The sequence below is a fragment of the Schistocerca nitens genome, chromosome 5, assembly GCF_023898315.1.
Source record: "Schistocerca nitens isolate TAMUIC-IGC-003100 chromosome 5, iqSchNite1.1, whole genome shotgun sequence".
Classification (NCBI taxonomy): Eukaryota; Metazoa; Arthropoda; class Insecta; order Orthoptera; family Acrididae; genus Schistocerca; species Schistocerca nitens.
The window spans coordinates 655282896-655304582 of NC_064618.1; the positions used below are offsets into that span (position 1 = coordinate 655282896).

Consider the following 21687-nt stretch of genomic DNA (forward strand, 5'->3'; position numbering starts at 1 on the left):
GCAAATGGATCCGGTATTGGTGAGCATACCGGTGTGGTAGTTGTTCTAATCATTGGAAAATTATCACTAGCCCTGCTAGTAGCACCTATCGGTTTTACTGTTTTCGTCTGCTGGCTACTTCCTGACATATCACCGGAAACTACATTGTTCACATTTTCTCTCCCCCCCCCCCCCCCCCCGATCGCTATTAATATTTAGTAAGTCAGTGTCACTATCCATATCGCTCAATAATTGCACATTATTTGTAACATTGGACACATTATCTGGTTGCAAAACTAACACACGTCCAACTTTTCCCATAATGACGATAACTTTCACTGGGCTAACTACAAAAATTGTTTCAAACTACAAATGCGGACTAAGTTCACAAGTCAAACTGCTTATTATTTCCAAAATCGTAAAATATTAATATCTACACCACTGTACACCATGTACCATCTATGATACTATACTTTGATGATACGGGCCTATGTAGCAAGCTTTTATGCATAGTGGTCCTTACCTTGATTTCTTTTTTCTATCTCGTCCTCTCAGGGTCTATACAGTTCTTCTCCAATTTCCTCGTTCAAGTTTATACATGAAATGGAATTTGATAGACATTAGAATACATACAATACATGTTAACAATTACATACATACAAACCCTAAAAAAAATTTTATCTTTTTGGGCCCCACGTAACAGGGCGCTATTTATTATATCTCTTAAAAAAAATTTAACTATTTATTTAGAGGAAACACTCTCCTAGTAAATTTATTTGTCCTTTGATTTATCGTGATCTGTTACTGATTTTTAGTGAAGTTAGGTTTTACGTTTAGCTTTAAAAAAAATTCAAAAGAGATATAATAAGCAAAATAATGAATTTTGTAGGTTGCTAATTACGTATAGTATCTGGTTTTACTGAGCACCAGGCTCCCTACAAATTACTGCAAATGCATTAGCGTAGTATTACTCAGCTCTGAAATTATTACTATCACAGGAAATAGACAAGTTTTAATAAAATTATTTCACTGGATTCCTTCAATTAATCTCACTGGATATTTTAACATAATTTCTTCCGCTCCGGCTATCAGACATTGGGCTGTGAAAAAATATTTTTAAATATACCGCGTAATGGCGGCTAATTGTTTGCAGTCAGAGATCACTGTTACTTGCTCCGCAGCAGCTGGAAACATGCTAAATAATTTTCATCAAATGTTCTTTTCATAAGATAAATGTGGCGTAGGTTCTTGAAATAACACACGGAGATCACTTTATACTAATATATTCTTACTAGGACACAGTTTACACCATTAAATGTTTGCAATTACGTTACGACAGAAACAAATGCTAGCACAGCACAATAGCTTGCGTACCTTATTCCAGCTAGCACCAGAACGAACAGAACAAAACAGACTAGACAGAAGAATGAGCACTGCATTGTATGTTATACTCTTACAAAGATAGTCACATTATAATCTCATACAATAAAAATAATGTCTTTTCTGCATTTATCGATCTATATTGTATATTTTTACAGTTAGTGTTATTACCTTTCGCAGATAAATCAATATTCGTAATTCATTTTGAGTCACATACAGTCATTTTTATTTATGTTTCACCTCGATAATGGTGAATATTGCAAAAGGGACACTACAGAGCCATATCTCGAGGGCTACTGTGTTCATGCATCTTGGTACTGTTTTTATCACTGGGTTAGGTACACTACTGTAATAAAATTCAGCAAGTGTTTCTGTTAAGTGGTGTCCTGTAAGCTTGATGGTTCGTTTCCCACTGCAGCTGGAAACCAGGGTATAAACGGATTTCTTTCTCAAGATATATGTTCTTCTTGAATATGCTTAAGGTTGTTGAGTTCCCTTGGTAGGCATCTTCTTTCAATACTGCACTGACACTGAAGACCAGTGTGTGTAGCAACACTCAACTCTGAACAATGGCAGCTGAAGGAGAGCAGTTACAAATCATTGTGGGTGGCTTTTCTGTAAACACTGCATCCCATAGTGTCATCTGTTCCACATTCTTGGTGAATTTAGTGATGTGCTACAAAGTGTTCAAATGTTGTAACTCCTGAAGTGTTTCATACCCATGTGGACTCACCACACATGTGTCATAAGTGTATCTGAAAAGCAGGAGAGAGCTCTGGAAAAAGGGGGAAGTTCTGCCCCATAACGACTAACCTCTTCAAATCGGTTCTCACATCTACAGTCTCTTTGATGGTGACTTACAAACAAAGAGATGGTGTCTGTTACAAATTGTGTGAAACTTGTAACAGACACCATCTCTTTGTTTGTAAGTCACCATCAAAGAGACTGTAGATGTGAGAACCGATTCGAAGAGGTTAGTCGTTATGGGGCAGAACTTCCCCCTTATCAGCCTGCAGCCTGATGGACTCAGGCAGTGGTACTCTGGTGAAGAGGAGGATCACATCACAGTTCTCCATAAGGTTCTGATTCCAAAACAATTTTGTTACAAAGAATTTTTTTTCAGCTGTCGTCTGCAGGTGCCAAGATGGGGAGTAATAAGAGCACAATGGAGGTAAAATATAGCAATGTCTCTACTACTTTTACCTTAAGGTGACAGCAAGATGTGCTGTCTAAATATCATGTTTCATAAATGGCTGCACCATGATAGACACTAGAGAGCATTCCACAAAGTATAATTATATCTTTGTTGTCCCTATTGGAGTAATATATGACAGATGTATATTCCTAGATTCCTCACTTAATATTGGTTCTGGAAACTTTGTAAGTAGGCGTCAGAACAAAATAGTACAGCATAACCTGACTAAATGAAGAGGTGTGCTGTAGGATCTATCCTGAGGCACTGAGAATTAAATTGGTAAAGGAATGTGGGGTAAAAATTATAGAGGGAAACTAAGACTTAACTACAGTAAGCAGACTCAGTTGTAAGTAAGGTATAGTAGTTATACATATATAAAGAGAACTGCCCAAGATAAACTAATGTGGAGAGCTAGGGAGAAGTATAAAAGCTACAAAAAACGCCAACAATAATAAAAGAAGGTTTGTCAGTGGGAAGATTTATGTTAGATTCAAACACTGACATAATATTTTAACACTGCTGAAAAGTTCAAAACTTGGTTTGCATGTCCCAATATTTTATCAATAATATATAATGTAGGACAAAATCAGATATTTTTAGAGATCTCTCATCAGTTCTTGAGCACCTTTAAATCCAATGACACCTTAATAGTATTCTTTAGGATTTGCTCTGCATATCTTTTGGAAGTCATCAGTAAAGTTCATTTCAAGTGTGTCAATTTTGGTTAGAAAACTCTGTGTAGCTAGTAACTGCTGATGGAGAATGTTTTGGCTGCAAATAATGTTTCTAACCACACCACATTGTGTATCAACATATCTCAGAACTCAACAGCCATGCAGTAAATTGTGTCCGCATTAGTTTCCTCATCAGGCGTGAGCAAGACTTTACTCTGCTTCACTATATGAAGCCTATTCACAATCCCTTTCAATAAAAGTGAGAACTGCCTGCACCAGTGTATCCAAACATTAACTTCCTTTGCCTGTATAGTTAACTACATATGAAGAATTCCAATTGATATGCTAGGAAGATATTTGGTCTACTTCAATCTGATAAATGATGGTTGACTTTGAACATCAGGTTCTGCACTACTATGCAAGTTCTTAGTTTTGCTTCCTGCAACAATATGGTAAGTAAAATGTGCACTATCATCCTGTTCTCATACTCTTGCAAATGATTTCTAATGCAGAACAGGGCAAGTTTATATCTCCATCTACATTTATGTACAAAATATGACAGTGCACACTACATATTTTGAAGCAAGAAGACAGTTTTCAAAGAATATGCAGGATCAATGCTTGCTCATAGATTTGTTGGTGGAAGAGTTTTCAATCTTTATTTTTCAAACTAAAATTACATAAAAAAATACTGAATGGAAGCAACAAGGAATTTCATTTCATTAAAATATATATAAACACACATTTCAATCCAAAAGTTCCTTTATTCTTTCTTTTTTTAACCTTTACATGAATGTGTTTGAAACTGTTTTATATAATATGGAAAAACTTCAGATTTAAGTGCAGATTAGCCACATCATTCAAGTTGTCAAAAGATGTCCGTTCTGGAAGTTATCAAAGCCAATGTTTTTAGAGTTATGAAGGATATTACGTTGACTTCAGTACCATCCCTGAAAAATAAAAAAAAGTTTTGCACAATTTTGCAAAGACAAAATTGCTTTGGACTTCTTAAACGCTAGGAAAAAGCGAAGAAGAATCTGTAATAAAATGATCCATCAATCACAAATAAATTTTTCGTTTCATTTGGGTACAAACAGGAGGCAATTGCTTTATACTTCTGTATTTTTTCCTTAACTTACAACAATTTTAGCTTTGTCAGGCATAACTACTGTGCACAATGTGGTGGACCATTCTCTTCTATGGTAAATCAATGCATTACCAGTTCTTAGGAAAACTGTGCAATTTGATTAATCCATTTGGTCGACAGGAGAATAACTAAAATACTTGCAGTCAACCTATGCTTCACATTAAGGACCTTTTTTATGGAAACTGTTTATTACAATGTCTGCACAGTGGTCTGAATTGTGTCTCAAAGTGTAAGTCCATAAATATCTGGAAGAGCTACTTTTCATTCAGAGCAATGCATGGCCCTTATGGAGCTACAGGAAATGTATGATAAAACTGAACACATTTGAATAAAAAAATCTGACCAGATATGTGACTGGACAAGTCAGCAGGTCATTCTTAAAGGGGAAGACATTGTCAGAAGCAAAAATAGCATCTGTTGTGTACAAAAACAGTGAAATACAACCACTGGCTTTCGTAATCTGACAGTTACACAACAAATAATGCACCATGTATTTCAGGTGACAATGAAAGGAAGCACAGTAAGCACTCTTTACTATTTTCTTACAGTTTTTCTTAATTCAAGATGGTGACAGGTGAATTTCTTCATGCAGTAACCCATAGGAGCATAGTCCAAATAACAAATTGCGGTACCAGAACTGAGCAATGTGATCCAGTGGTTACTACATTATCTTCACATTTAGAAGGATGGAAGTTCAACTCACAGTATCATACAACTTTAAGTTTTTTGTTGATTTCCCAAATATCTTTTAGGCAAATATTAAGATGATTTCTTTGTAAAATACATATCCAGTTTCCTTCCACAATTCGAGCTTGTGCTCCATCTCTAATGACCTTGCCATTGTTGGTTCATTAAATCTTACACTTTTTCTTCATAAATCTTCCCATCACTTAGATTATGAAGAATTATGTATGTAAATTAGCCAAATTCTAAGTTTGGAATATTTAATTAAAAAATAAGGAATTTGGAAAATACCAACTCTAATGTAACCCCCCCCCCTCCCTCCATAGACTCTTTGAGCAAAGTTTATGCTGTCACACTGAGACTGCTATGGAAAGCCTGAGGACACAATTCTTAACTTCAAGCATGACTTGGCATTTTAAAAATGGAAGGTAAGAGTTGATCTGTGTTGTTGGGATACATTGCCAAATTTTTTTCATAAAGTCCATAAGGTACATAGATTAGTAGGATTTTCAAGCAGCACATTTCATTCCTTAATTCCCACAAGGAGTGTAATTGATTACCAAAAACATTTGTGTATTTACGTGAGACTGCAACTAATAAACAAGAAATTGTTGAGTGTAGATGTTTACTGTGCGAAAAGTAACTAATTGGATAATTCTGTAATCCTAGTTGTTTATGTTTTTGGGTTCCAAGCTTGTGAGTGTCTTCATGGACACTCGTCAGTAGTTACCTGATGTTGACACAACACAAAGACTACCATCTAGTAATAAATGATTCTCAGTGGAAAAAATTACAGTCATTTTGTTTATAACCCTTAAACAAAAAAATTTTTCTACTTAGAAGCTACACAAGAATCCATTATCACATTGTAAATCAGATACTCAGTTATTTGCCAAACAAATTAACAAGAAATTTTAAACTAAAGGAAAACACTGGTGCTTGCTCCTAAGTTGATATGGGATGACAGATTCAGCGAGCTTGGTAGTCACAGGAATCTAGAATATATGCTACGAGAAATAAAAGCAGATGGGTAAATTTAAGCAATTCTACTGCTAAACTGGTGGCAGTGAAGACACAAATGAGTTGTTTTAGAGACTATAACTAACCAGGGCACATCATTATATCAGTTTGGCTTGACATCAGACCCACTGCACAGAACCAAGACAACCTGTAGCAGTGATTTGTATCTTATCAGCTAAACAAAACAAGGGCGGCCCACATTTTTATGTTGTTTTCAGGTGTGAAGCAATTCAGCTACACATTTTTGATCATTTTATCTCCATTCATTTTTTGTATCATCATTTAGCAATAGGTAAAAGAAAGAACGTGTTTAATGTTAATGTATGTCCAACAAGAATACAAATTTTTGAAACTGTGTAATAACAATAAAAATGAGTGTGTTTACTGCACACTATTAATTGGAGAATTTTTGGTTGCAAATAAAACAAATGGTGATAATAAGACCACATAAAAACAGCTAAATATAGAAGTACTACTAATACCACTGCTTCATAAAACATTAGAATTTTTTTGAAGTCAAAATTGGAGTAAGAGGAACTGGATTGTGAGTATGTTGCTAAAGATTTTCCATATACATTGATGTGCTGTATGAGGAAGGAACACTGTTGAACCACATAATTCAGCTCTGAAAAAGTATCAAATACTATTGAAAAGAAGTTGACAGCAATTTTTAACGTATTTCAAAAGACTGATATTTCATGCTGCAATGTTTCTAAAATGATTTGAGTTTGTTGATATCTTTGCCAGTGACATCTGCCCCAGTTGAGGAAGTTTTTTTTTCAATTATGGCGAACTTTGGTCTGCAGAAAGGAGTAAACTTTCAGTATCTACTGTCAAACATCTGCTAAATGATAAAATTAATTCAAAACTTTTTTGTTCTGAATGTTGTGGTGTAATTAAAACAAACAAACCATTTAAAAAAAGTCATGTCTAGTGAAAAATACAACTCAATACAAAGTTAATGTTTCAATAAACTGTTAGGACTTAAAAGTAATTTCAAAACTGTTCTGTATTGGACCGAAAAAAACATGGTAATATGCCCTGGGTTGGACCCAAAGAAATATGGTAAGCCTGTCTCTGTAAGACCTAACTTGCTGTACTGTGAATGCATTTCTTGTGTTCATAGAGAAATCATGACAGCACTAGTAAGGTTTGTAATAAAATGCTAATAAATTGCCTGCTGCATGTTTGGTTCAAGACCATAAATCTGACAGGGTATTAAGACACACCACTGTAAATGCTTTATTAATGTTGTCTTACTTTTATATTCAGTCTATATTATTCCTCCTTGAAGGAGAGCCTTCAGGGGTGTGGAACAGGTGAAACTGCACATTGGCTGCAGTAGCTACTGTGGGCTACTTACTTACAGTATACTCATACCAACAACTAATTGAGACAACAAAAAGTTATTATTCTTCCTTGAACAGTATACGACTGCAATTTGTATCTATCAGTTCATATTAAACATTGAACAATACTATTACTGACAAAGTGAAAAAATGTTTAATATGAACATTAGTGTAAATGAAATTTGCACTCTCAACCTATTATAGGGTCATAACATTCTGATAAATTGTATAATATTTTTTGAGAACAGGAGTGCAAGAGGCCTCTAATTACAGCGCATTTGCTTATATACTTTTCTAAATGTGTATTTCCATAACATAGTCCAGCTTTTTATTAAATTAACCTTGAATCATCAACTGACTAGAGAGGTTACACAAGGAAGAGAGGGAGGGTGTGGCTACCAAGTCAGCACAAGAATTTAGTGCTTTAGCTGAAATAGTGACATAATTAGAGGAGTTAATTGTTTACAGTGACCTAAATATTTTGGTTTCAATGGCCCAATTTTCCCTCCTTGTTTTAGCTACTGTCAGGAATAATTAATTAAATTTCACAGCAGTGATCTGAGTCTATCAACAAGCATCCCATAGCTACTATCCTCTGAGAGTTCACTACCATTTGCCTGACCAAGTTCACTAATTTCATGCTTGGCCAAGAAGCCAACAGCATTTGTATGTGAAAAGTCCAGAATGGTGGATAAAATTTTATACCTATCTATGAAGCAGGACTCGTGACATAATACAATTACTGTTAGTTTTTACTTTCCTGTGCAACAGATGGAAGGAGAAAAAAATGCTCCTTCTTCCAAACCATTTAATATCTGGACTGGAAGTAAATATTTTGCAAAGAAGTCCAAAACTCACCTATGATTTCTTCTTCTGGCTTTCTGACTTTGGGACACAATTTATGTTTGAAGCCTCAAGTATATTTTCCCATTGCACTTCCAAGACTTGCACACTGCAGATCTGGTTGTTCTAAAACATCAAGTACAGGAAATGAAAAATTGCTGTTATTATCAGTATACATGTAATTAGAAAGTTACTTCAAAGCAGACTTGCATGTATCACAAAAACTTTACAGTTCCTTATTAACAAATGTGTGAGTGCTCGCTACATTTATTCTGTAACAAATCATATGTTATTACTTGAGCCAGTAATTAACTGCTTCAGTTGATTACATTAAATTGTAATAATTTTGACCGAGATCAGGAGTACAGAGTTAGAATATGGGACAGGTTCTGGACACTGAGCAAAATCAGAGGTGGATGCACACTGTTTGTAGGGAGGCAGGATCTGCAGTTCCAAATGTGGAGCCTCCTCATGCTACCTGACACCGCTTAGTTGCACAGCAGACTGGAACAGTCAGATGCTGCACAACTTGCCTGCCCACAGATGTATTACTTAAGTCATCTTCTGAATTGCTCCAAACTGTCCCGCCTTGAGTAACACCATTCCACACCCAGCAGACAGTAGTTTCATTACTGAAGACAGTGGTTGAGACAGTTGTTGAAAGCTCTAGAAATTTATTTGAAATTATACAGCTACAATACAGAGATTAAGTCCTACAGCCAAGAAAGTCTCAGAGGACAACAATTAGTGTCTTCTACCAAGTCCAGTATTTTATCACATAATTTCAATAAAATTTGATTGCATTCGAATCATACAACATAAACAAAGTTTGACTACCCTGAATTTCATGGATTTCAGTCAGTTTGCATACTTTACTCAGCACACTTGCTGTTATAGCAGAAATGATGAATTTTCCATTCTTTATAGCAAAAATATTGCAGAAAGAATACTGTATAAGTCAAAACATCAAAAAAGGAAAACAGGGATGAATTCCACACCACTGCAAAAAAATGATATTGTTCTTGACTGAAGCACTGAAAGCTTCATAAGAATATCTGTGGACAATGCTTTTCTCTACAGTGGGGTTGCAATATAAGAAGACTGTTGCAAATTGCAGGAATACCCGCAGAGGATCAACAGTTCATGATGTCGTTAGGAGCTCTCACTTCCTCTCAAAAACAAATCCCCACTTTCATACACTACTTTAAAGTTAGCAATGGACTATTTCTCAGTGGAAAGACTCTTGTGAACTGCTGTCCATTTCTATCACCTTAAACAATAACACAAGATCTGCTTCATAACATGGAGAAATGCATAAAAGCAATAACAATGTCCCGTGGCAGCATACATTTTTGCCTTTATGCAAAGTACTGACAGTTATACAGTACCATATTTTAACCACAATTTATATATGAAACCTGGACTCATTTTGAGTCAGAATAGCAGAGGCATCTGTAGCAGAGGCATCTGCACATACAGCTGCCTCTGCTATTTTGACTGGCATAAAGCACAGACTCTTCTCCAGTTAGTGCAGCCAGAGACCTAAAAGGATTATTACTACTTTCAGTGGCGCAACATTAGTTTGAGGCAGGAAGATCTTGTTCGTGTAGGACTGACTTTTACTATATGTTGACTTTAGAATCCGGTAATGTTAATAGTATTATTACACAGCTGGCTCAAAGGGCTGCCCAGAGTCAACACCAGCTCATGGCCAGCAACAAATTGTAGTTTATACCAACCCAGGGGTAAAAATAACTGAAATGCAGCACTGTACCTTCCCATGAGGCAATGTGGAGAACTGTTTCATCTGGACCATATGCTGCTGTCCCAACATGGGGAGTTTGGTTTCCAGATAACTATATTAAATTTATAAGCAGGAGATTAGTGGTCGGTAGCTATGAATTTGGAAGCCCTAGCCATGATCTACCTTTTCTTGTTAGTATTGGACCATTATTCCTCGTAACCCAAAAGCTGCTATCATCTCCCCGTTCAAACTGCACTAGTGTCTTCAAACAGTGTATTTTGTGGCCACTCACTGCAAAGCAACATTTCAGTCCGCCACAGTCCAGACTTGCTCCTACACTCACGTGATAATATTGTGATTCCTACGTTAACAGTGTGACAGTGGACTTGTCCAGTGTGCGCTACTATATTCTGAATTCAGTATCAGTGTTTGTACTCAACTAAATATAGCTGTATAGTGTCCATATCACTCTCTTGTACACTCATGTCAGTGACTTCTGTTCTAGAATACTCATGCAAAGAGATTAGCCCTGTCACTGACTACTTCAAAATAGTCGCATGTAAATGAATAACATCTGTTTAGAGAGAGCTTACCGAGTTCTGCTGGACTATACATTCTGTGGTGGCAACATCATTTCCTTTGGTACAGTTGCTCTCTCCAATTTCTAGTTCCAAGTAGTATATTGTTCCTGAAACAATCTGGAAATAAATGTAATGTTTAGTTACATGTGCATTGCTGTGAAATACCTGACATTTTGACACAGTAGTCAGCAGTTTATGATTGTAATGAGAGATGTCTAGAGCTTGTTAATGACACTGGTGTCACTTGTGAAAACAGTTGATATCGAAAACTTAACTTGATGCTGTTCTGATTAAATATGTTTCTTGGTATGTAAGAGTAAATAAAGAAGTACAAACACATTTGCATATATTACAAACTTACTTTTACACTTATGGAAAAGGACTATACACATCACAGATTGCACATACAGAAGATGGAAGAAAAATACTTTTAAAAAATTCTGAGCTTTAGAGCTATAAGCCACCTAACAGTGACTTCACAGTGTACCAGCTCAAGCTCAGTTTTCCTGGGTTGTTGTCAATGCATGATCTTTACTGATGTACCTGTTTTTGCTCCTATACTCTTTATTGGTGCTATGACAAAATAATTTTATTGGATAGATAAAAAATCTACTCACCAAGTTGCGGCAGAACACACATAAAAGAAGGCTGTAACTAGGCAAGCTTTCAAAGACAGTGGCTCCTTCTTCAAGCAGAAAGGTTGAAAGGGAAGATAGAGGCATGAAGGAAAAAGACTGGAGAGATCTAAGAAAAGGGGTAGATTTCGGGAAAGTCACCCAGAACCACAGGTCAGGGTGACTTACCACACAGGATGACAAGGAAAGACTCCTTTTATGAATCCAATTACGTTATTTCATCAAAACTTTATTGGTGCTACGGACATTTTATTTAGCAAGTTTTATAAATTTGACAAACCATTGTGAAGCTGTATGATTATAATCAGTGCACTTTCTCTGTATGTCAATGAGACTGACATGTAATGGTATTTCTGGAAGGTATATATAATTTTTATTATTCAGATAATATGGTTCCTTGTCTAGATTTGTTATAGGTTCATGCAGGTTACAACCTTAATGTTAATCTATCCATACATTGTAGATCTGTGAATAACAGCTAGTTACTGCCAAAACTGGCAATGAAATAAAGTATTTCATATCAAGAGATCTTGGCTTTTAGTATTGTAAATTACAGTTATTGCAGTTTGAATGCAGACATTAAGTGTACATTCTCATCATTTGGTCTGAGCAGATGTCACATTTCACCCCTTCAAGTTCATCATTTATTTTAAGTTTGTTTTTATCATAGAGGGCAACCAGCCAGCTCTTTGTCTGAACACAATGAGCTCTGTGCTGGCGTCTTCTGAGCTACAATAATAGTAGAAGGCCTGAAAAACATTGCCAAAGAACTTACCTATGCTTGCCTACACTTCATTCACCAATGTGCATTCAGTTGTCATAGCAGCCTTGCAAGTGTTTGGTAGCTAAAAAAAATTAATATGTGTTGTATTGTTACTGCTTTCGAGCTGAGAGAGCACATTTCAGTGATGCTGAATGTTTATAGGCTGCTGTCATAGTCAATTTACTTAACTGTGGCAACATTGCAGTTACACCTCCCGTGTCTGTGTGTGTGTGTGTGTGTGTGTGTGTGTGTGTGTGTGTGTGCGTGTGTGCACGCGCGCAAGCCATTGTATTTTTCACCAACTCCTGAGGTTCGATCGATAAAGCTACTGTTGATTGTTCAATAAAGCTACTGTTAACTGTTCAATGGAGTTTTTGTGTAGTCTGGTTCTGTTGTATGAAGTATACGCAGGTTCTAATACTCGAACAACAGATTGCACTGGCAGAGTGGTGACCCCCTACACGATTTACCAGTGTAGTGTCATTGAATTAATGAGCACTTATGAAAGAGATTTGCGAACTGGCTGATACTAGTCCTGCCGTGTCATGACTCGCTGTAAAACTACCATCTTTCTGGCCACACAATCCAGTTTTGTCGTTTGTGCAGGTGGAGATCAGATTTTTCTATTCTGGAATTTCGGCACTTGCTACCAAGTTCCAGCGGCATTGTTACACAACTATAGTTATGCACTGAGGGTGCAGTTACTTTTAGTATCCTAGACTGTGCCGGTAGTAAGCCAGTTTGATCAACAGTACACTGCGGAAGTGCAAGATATATTTACCCCACCACCAGAGGCTAACTCCTACGACTGGCTAAAAACAGGTACCAACTGTTTCATGTGCTGATAATGATGCCTTGGTGGCCAAGATAGATCTATTGATAAAGCAGATTGGTGAAATGTTATCTCAGCATGACCTAAACAATGACACAGGCCAGAACTGATACCACCGACACTCTTTTGCAACTAACCCTGAACAGCCAGGTATCTGCTGACACTGCTGAAAATTCAGCTAGCAAGAGTGTAGACGCACAACCCCCTACACTTACCAAAATGGCAGTAGCAGTCAGAAGTAGGCCCACTCTCCGACTGCCAGTCAGTGTCTCCACATCTGTTTGTTGGTGATCGATGGTCCAGCTAGAAATATCTAATATAGACTGGATCTGATTTGTCCATTAATTCATGGACTATACTGCGCAGAAAGCGACCACCCATGGTATTCTTTCTAACTGCTGCCGGCAACTTAGTCGTAACTACAAGCTCACTCTATGCTTGGAACTAGAGCCAAGTGTATGACGATCCTTCGGATGCAGATGTTGCCCCTTCGGATGCAGATGTTGCCAAAACTATCATCAGAGTGGACTTCCTCACCCATTACAATTACTGCCAGGCATGAGGGACCGCACATAAATGACAACATCATATGCTTATCGACATCCTGATTTAAGTGTGGCTGCAGCCGTTCATACCGCCAAAGTAATTTGGGTGACGGATGGTGTGTACTTGGAGCTGTTGCATGGACTTCCAACTCTGACATGACACCCTGGAGCATCTAAGGAGGTGAGGCATGATACTATACAATACAATGAGATGACTGACGGTACCTCCATGTCTTGCACTCCATGAAATTTGGCTCTAGATCATCTTAAACTTGGAAAGGCAGAGTTCGACAATTTGATTTGTGAAGGTTTAATGTGGCGTTCCAACAGCTGCTGGTTCTCACTACTACATTTGTTCCTGAAGAAGGGTGCTGCATGGAGGCCTTATTTTTAGCATCTTACACTGTGGAAAAGCACACACACACAGATCCCTGTAGCTGAACGACACATTAGGCTTAATGCGAGCAAATTTGTGACTTTTGGGCTTAGGATCACTGCTCTAACATGGCAACACTTCACTGTCTCAGCGCTACAGGGCCTAACTTACCTGGATAATACTTTAGTTTTTTCGTCATTGTCTGGGCAACATCAACAGCATTTAATTGAAGTGTGCAAGCAGTTGGAACTTCACAGTATCATCCTAAACACTGCTAAATGTGTCTTTGGCCAGACCCAAGTGGATTTCTTAGGATACAGGATAACAATGGCAGGATCGCTACAGCTACCATAGTTGGTGGAAACCATCTGACAGATTCCATGCCCAAATGTGCCCAAGAAACTGAGTCGATTCTCAGCATGTTAAATTTTTATCACCATCACTTGCCACACTATGCCGAATTGTGGGAGCTGTTAACTGCAATGCTTGGCCTGAAGAAAAACGGTAACATACTTATAGCATAGACTGATAGGATGTGTATGACATTTGAAACAGCCAAAAAGAGCACTGCAGATGCCGCTTACTGGTGCACCCTGAGCCTACTGTACCTTTGGCACTAGTAGCTGATGCTAGCCAGACAGCGACTGGTGCAGCATTGCAGCAACTATGTAGTTGCACATGGCAACCACTCATGTTTTTCGCATACGAACTATCGCCCTCACAAAAGCTGTGGAGCATATACAACAGATAACTTCTGGCTATTTATCAGTCTTTGAATATTTCAGGCCTTACCTAGAAGCTAGAGACTTTATTATCTACACCAACAACAAACTTATGCCTTTCACCAGAACAATACAAACAGCTCACCTAGGCAACTCAGACAGCTGATGTTCACTGCATAGTTGGCACGGACATCACGCACATCTGCAGCATTGACAATGTGGTAACCCATTGTTTGTCTCAGGTCAGAAGCATTAATTATTGGCACGATCAGTTATGCCAAACTCACTGTTACTCAACAGTCAGATCAAGAACTACATGGAATTTTAGCGACTGGAATACTGATGTCAGATCTCCAGCTTATCCAAATTCAAGGGAGTAATGTCAAGCTGTATTGTGACATGACCATATCAAAATCATGACCATTCCTACCAATTGCCTTCAGAAAGGACGTCTTAAATATGCTACACAACTTGTGTCACCCTGGTATTTGATTGACAACTTGCCTAGTGTTGAATGTTACGTGTGGGCGGGAAAACAGACAGACTATCGTGAATGGGCAAGGTGTTGTCTTAAACACCAATGCACCAAGATACACTACCAGGTGCAGGCAATGATAGGAAACTTTCCAATCACTACAGCCCATTTCAATCATGTCCACATCAACATTAGTCCATTGCCATCATCTGGCAGCCAACATTACATACTTACAATGATAGATCATTACACCCACTGGCCAAAAGCTGCACTTGTAGACAATGCTACAACTTAAACTCTGGCTTTCACTTTTACGTCACATTGGGTGTCATGTTTTGGCTGTTGTTACGCATGACAATTTGAATCCAACGTGTTCGGCCAACACCCGAAGTTTTGCACCAGAACTCATCACAAAACAACGAGCTAACATCTGGCCAGCAAACAGATGATCGAAAGATGGCACCACTCACTTAAGGCTGCTGAGTAGGCTTCCCCTTCCCACAGTACTACTTAACACTCTAGCAACCATGGGATGCTCAACCAGAATTCCCACACCACCTGCAAGAAAATGTGGTTCGAATCTGTTCACAATAGCCTCACAGACATGGTGTAGCTACCAACGTCATGCATCAAGACTTGAAAACTCGCTCACATGCCATGCTACACACGGAAGGCATCAAATGGTTATTGCAGCCACCATACACAGGACCCTTTCATGTAGTCACAGTTGACATTTCAATTAATGGCAAGACGACCACTGTTTCTATAGATGGAGTTAAACTGGCTTACGTCTTCCAAGAAGCAACAATGCCAAAGCTACCAAGACTATGGCCCTACTTAACAACTGCCTCACCGCACCAACTCCACAGCTACCAGTACCGATTACATCACAGGACCTGCCAACAAGTACTACAAGATCCAGTTGACATGCTCCCATCCCAACCCGCTGCTATTGGAATAACGCTCTGTTTCCACCACGGTGGTCGATATGGCGACATTGTGCAGTTGTGTAATGCTGTCACGTGTGCCCTGTGCGGCTGCTTACAAACACTGGGCTGTCAAACACTTCACGCCATACATCAGGGGCACTGTGTTTAGTATACAGTTTTATTACTCTTAGAGTACGTATCCTTTTTATAATTTGTATCTTCCATGCATGTAATTAGGTTGTGCATAGCTACGAGATAACTCATATTTTTGTTCCATGCATATTATATGATACTGAATTGCAAGCTCAGATTGATTGAATAAGCCATGGCATTTTTCATCTTCTCCTGTGGCTGTAAACAATAAAGCTACCATTAATTGTTCAAGGGAGTTTTTGTGTACTCTGGTTCCATCGTATCAAGCATATGTGGTTTTTAATAGCCAAAAGGCAGTCTGCACAGCTAGTTCCATTATTAACTGTTCATGGCAAATATTTCCAATTTTCCTTTCTTACTGTGCCACTGAGTATCTACAAAACTATGAGGCATCTCGAAGAACTGTTGAATTATCTGTGTCATTATGTAAATAGCTGACAATTTCCTGAACCTAACCCTACAATCAAAAAATATAGCTACTTCGAGCTTCATCAATGTGGAAGTGACACACATTTACTTGTTAACAATAACTTCTTTATTATTTCACTATGTTTTTGCACAAAACAGAAGCATTGCTCTGTAATGTTGCTAAATTGTAAACTGATGATTACATTTTAACACGACTTTGACCTATGAATTTTCACCAAAGTTGATCCTACTTCACAGCGACATAGTCTAGGATTAACAATATTAACAATCCCAGAACGCAGATTTCCGAGTTAAACTTGATCTGAGATCACTTTTTGTGTTAATCTAAGGTTAAGTGTTTTATACAATTGGCGCTAAAAGTTCTTCTTCATGACTTTTTTATTTGAGCTGTTAAATATCTGACAATGGCCAAAGCAGAGAATACATAAAACACATTGGCAATTACAGGAAAAGCATTTTTTAATAAGAGAAATCTGCAAAAATCAAATGTACATTTAAATGTTAGATACTGTTTTCTGAAGGCATTGGTCTGGAGAGTAGCACTGTAGACAAGTGAAATAAGGATGATAAGCATCTCAGACAAAATGAGACTATTAGCTTTTGGAATATAGTGCTACAGAAGAATGCTGAAGCTTAAATGGGTTGATCAGATAATAAATTAGGAATTACTGAACTGAGCTGGCAATCAAAGAGATTTATGGTGCAACTTGACCAAAATAAGGGATCAATTGATAGAACACATCCACAGTTAGCAAAGGATCATCAATTTAGTACTGGATGGAAGTGTGGGTTCTGTCATTACAGTCTCTTAGCTAATTCCATATGACACTCAGCTTCCTGTTCACAAGCTCTTGTGCTCCATACAGTGAAAGAAGAGTCCTGAAAGTTGGCAGCACTGTTGTCAGCTTTCAACTGCTAAGTACAGAAGAATGCTGGTGATACGTCACTGAGCTGCAGTAACGCTGAGATGCAGCCTACACAAAATCACATTATGTGCTTGGTACTGGTAGACATGTGAAGAATTCACACCACGTCCCCTTTGACTGTCAGGGCTCTTCTTTTGGTGTATGCACAAAACAGTTACCGTACTCTTTGCATAATATTTGACTACATACCAAATTGAGCACGAGGAGACAATTATTTTAGTGGCATTGATGGTGTCGATGATGGGCTGGGGGGGGGGGGGCGGGGGGGCTTAATGGCATAAGCAGAGCTCAGTGTTGTTTTGTGAAATTGGTACATGTGTTGCTTATTAATTTGGAGGGGGGACGGGGGGCAGCTTATGGCTATGGATATCTCTCGAACCAGTATGAGTCAACTGACATTAAGTGTGGAAGCCAAAACTCCAGGAGTCACTAGGCTGAGTGACATCGATCGGTTTTCATGACTTTTCACCCCTCCATAAGATCGGTATAAATAAGTAACTGGGTAATCAGATAGTTTTCTATAAAGTCAATGGTAGGCTCATACAACAACATATGTAATTCCCTCGAAGGATCCACTATGGCAGTCCCAAATCTCTTGCCTCCATCTGTGTTTGGCTCTCACTTTCTGGTATATGAACCAAGCTTGGCCAACCCTAAACTGGCAGCAACCATGCCTCCGAGCTGATGTAATACTCAGTTGCATCTCAAAATAACTTGTCACCTTTCCCACCAGTATTGTCCTCTAAGTGTTACCAGTCTAACCCAAAGCACTCATACCTGGCTATATTCCCAAACACCTCTTGGGGCCTCCTTATGATGGTGTATGTTGGCAACTGACACTGAACAGATTCGTCGGTCATCTTACGTTGATCACATGTCACTCACCCACAATCATTTCTTAAAGCCTATCAGGAATTTCAAACATAAAATTTTGCCTTTCTATTCTTTCTCATATTGCGTAAAACAAAGAAATTATGTTTACTGAATCAAGTTGTGTATACCTGATTTAAAGTGACCTCCCCATCAACGATTTCCAGAAAATATGATGTTTAAAAACCCAATGCCTGTATGCATGAAAACAAAAAGCACCTCTGTCAGCTGTCTGACAAAGAGACACAAAATCTGTTTCTTGAAGAGCTGAAATCTCTCTATGAAAACCAACACATGTATTTATAAATCACTTATACAAACAGTGAAATTTTTACAAGATATGACCTATATAAAGATCCTGAGATTGTAGCAAAAATAAAAGCTGAAAGGATGAGTAACCCCATCATAGAATGAGATCACGTGCAGACAGATTAAATTTTTGAAAATAATTGTTTTCTTTTAATGCTTTCTCAGAATAGTTGGGCAAATTTTTATTCAAAGTGGCGCACAGACCTTACACAGCCTGTAGCTGTTTCTTAATAGTAATAAATATTACTAGTATTAAATATTCTTACCTGTGTCTGAGCACTAATAATCTCAACCAAGACTAGCTTGTGCTCCGAATCTTGTTGCTTATCGATTTCACCTACTGCAAAAGCTGCAGCATTCTTGACGGCTTCGTCATTTACATCCGCGTCTTCGAGACCTCCTGGAGGAGGAACCTGAGAGAAAAAAGAACGAATGATGAGGCTAAATTCTGAGTTCCGTGGGGGATATCGAAAGAAGTAAGAATCTTTAATCGAATATATCATATTCCATATTTACCAGACTTCCCCAATTTTTTACTCGAAAAATGGCCATGTTACATTCACAGAGTAACAATTTGAGGCTGCCAACAGGCACAGGAGAGGTTCCAGACTGAAGCCATGCCCCCCCCCCTCCCCTCCCTACGGGCCCAGCAGACGCATGGTGTCAGGTGTGAACCTCTGCTGTGTCCACTGACGGTCTCTCAGTAGTTAATGTCTTAAAGGTTAACCCTTTACTGCGTTGCTTTCCAGATGTGCAAAGCAAAGTTTCAACTCTCTTTTCATCATAGTCCTCGAAATTTAACACTCAAAACTGCCTTGCAAAGGGGCAATGTTGTTTTATAAAGGTAATGGAAAAGAATTTGCCACTAGAATGTGCCACTAAGCTCCTGATGTGACAATGAATGTTGTGTGTAGCGTTCTCAGTCTGATACACATTGTTCTCTTTTGATGGTGACTGCTGGTGTTGTAAGCAATAACATGTGACCTTACAAATATATAGTGCTTCTGTAACCTGTGGCAAGTATGCTGTTCAGTTTAGCTTGTATTTCTGTTAATAAACACATACCGTAAGTACTATATGAATAAATTTTGTTAACATATGTCTAATAGTTTGTAAATATGCTCCCATTCACAATTGAATGATATCAAAATGGTGTTTCCTTTATTCTGCTTTCTTCTAGTTTCTCGTGCTTATTGAGTGCTGTAGTGGAGTCATTGTCGTATTTTGAAAATGGACGACGTACAGTAATGATTTATGAAGAATTCATCACAGACGTCATCTGACAGTGAAGTTAGGTTAGATTTTGACGATTCGGATGAAGATTCTGCTGTAACTGTAAATGACCTGTATTCATCATATAGTGATGGCTTGCTGTGACTAGTAGGTCTACACATAATTATTCAAACAACTTTTTGGAGGATGACAGTAATGCGTTTATTGCTGATATACTGGCACTACAAGCTTCTGAAAACCACCCAAAGATGCAGTAAAATCAAATAATTGGGAAAAAAGTGCTTCATTTGTAAATGGCATTTTTAGATACAAAGGAAACACCGCACTGTCCCAACCAAAAGATACAGAAAAAACAAATCATTGGGAAAGAACAAAGTGCTCCATTCGTAAACGACATCTTTAGGTATAAGGGAAATTTCGCTCTGCCCCAATCAATGCTGGAGATGTCTGTGCCATATCAGTCTTAATAAATATTTTTACTGGCGAATTAATGGCAGGAGTTGTAGATGAAACTAACCTTTACAGCATACAGAAAAAAGCGAACAAAACATTTAATTGCAATGTTTATGACACTCATAGATTTATTGGCACATGTGTTATTAGCTCTTTGGCTCCTCCTATCATTGTTTGTGATCTCTGGAATGATTTTACTGATGTTGAGCTAATACAACAACGTTCAGAGATACCTGAAAGTCTGATGATCACGTTGCATTTGACAGTATGAAACGACCAGACCCTGAGAGTCGAGTTCATGACAACTTGTACAAAATTAGACCTATATTTGATCATGTGAGTAAAACATGTCTTTCAGTTGCAATGAGTGAGCGTTTTTCAATTGACGAACAAGTATGTTCAACCAAAGTAAGGCATCATATAAACGTGTACCATATATGAAAGACAAACCACGTAGTGGGAGTATAAACTTCTCGTTGTATGTGGAGTAAAGGGGTTTGCACACAACACTGAAACCTACAACGGGAGAAAAGAATTCCAAATTCAGATTAGAGAATGAACCAGATATTGGAGTATCTGGAAACGTTGTTATTCGCCTCGAAATGTGTAAATAATGACAAAAATTGCTTTATTGGATTCCACAGTATTTGAAGACATGTCCCATCATTATATTTTCGATAATACCGTTAATTATATCGTAACTGTTGTTCATTTGGAGTTTAAAACTACTTTTTTATACCAGACAAATGCTTATTAATCACGTGAATTTCACACAGTTTTGCATAAAAGCAACGTGTAAAAATTTTTTTTGCTGGAATTAAGAATGCAGTATTTTTTAAATCTTTTTTCCTGACATCCTTGAAGAATTTCAAATACAAAAAAGAAAATTATTTGGTGTTCTAAAAAATGTGGATTGAGGTTTAAACTACTGCTCTTCAGGTCCACATTTCTATGTTTTGTAATTGCTTTTAATATGGGGGCTGTCGTAGGCAGCGTCCACACTGAACGCAGCGCGCTGTGCAGCATCACGCTGAACGCAAACGCGTGGAGCAGAGCAGCGCACAATGGAGAAAAGCATTCGTTGTGGCATGCAACCGTGTTCCAGTACGCGCACGTGATTAAAGATCGAAAACGAGAAACGCTGGCCGAGCAGAGTCGCGCACAAACTAACCATTTCCTTTGATGTACCGACACTCTGTGGAACTTAAGCTGGGTTCACATAAGCAACAAAAGTGTCGCCACAGCTGGTGGCACACTGCAGTTGCATGTGTGAACTCCCGATTTTCAGTGGCGCAACTTAAGAGACGCAAGTTTTGTCACGCCACAGAAAGTTCAGGTTGTGCCACTTTCCTACCACCACTGCTCCCTGGCGGCAGTATTGCGAAACACTAGCACTCTGTCGCAGTTATCATGCAGTAGCTGTACTCCATCTGATTTCAGT

The 21687-nt window shown here is 38.2% G+C and overlaps 1 protein-coding gene across 2 annotated transcripts in view; it reads right to left on the bottom strand.

Annotated features, from left to right (window-relative positions):
• Nucleotides 1-3972: 3972 nt before the first annotated feature.
• LOC126259849 (cystatin-SA-like) overlaps nt 3973-21687 on the bottom strand; it is a 32683-nt gene continuing 14968 nt past the window's right edge. The window contains exons 1-5 of one of the 2 annotated variants that reach the window (XM_049956905.1): nt 20311-20418; nt 18827-18973; nt 10609-10713; nt 8287-8397; nt 3973-4178 (exon numbers count right to left, since the gene is read on the bottom strand). In XM_049956905.1, the coding sequence (XP_049812862.1) occupies nt 8287-8397; nt 10609-10713; nt 18827-18973; nt 20311-20370 (423 nt within the window). In that variant the 5' untranslated portion in view covers nt 20371-20418 and the 3' untranslated portion in view covers nt 3973-4178. Of the gene's footprint in view, nt 4179-8286; nt 8398-10608; nt 10714-18826; nt 18974-20310; nt 20419-21687 lie in introns of those variants that run through there. The other variant, XM_049956904.1, reaches the window with a different exon arrangement.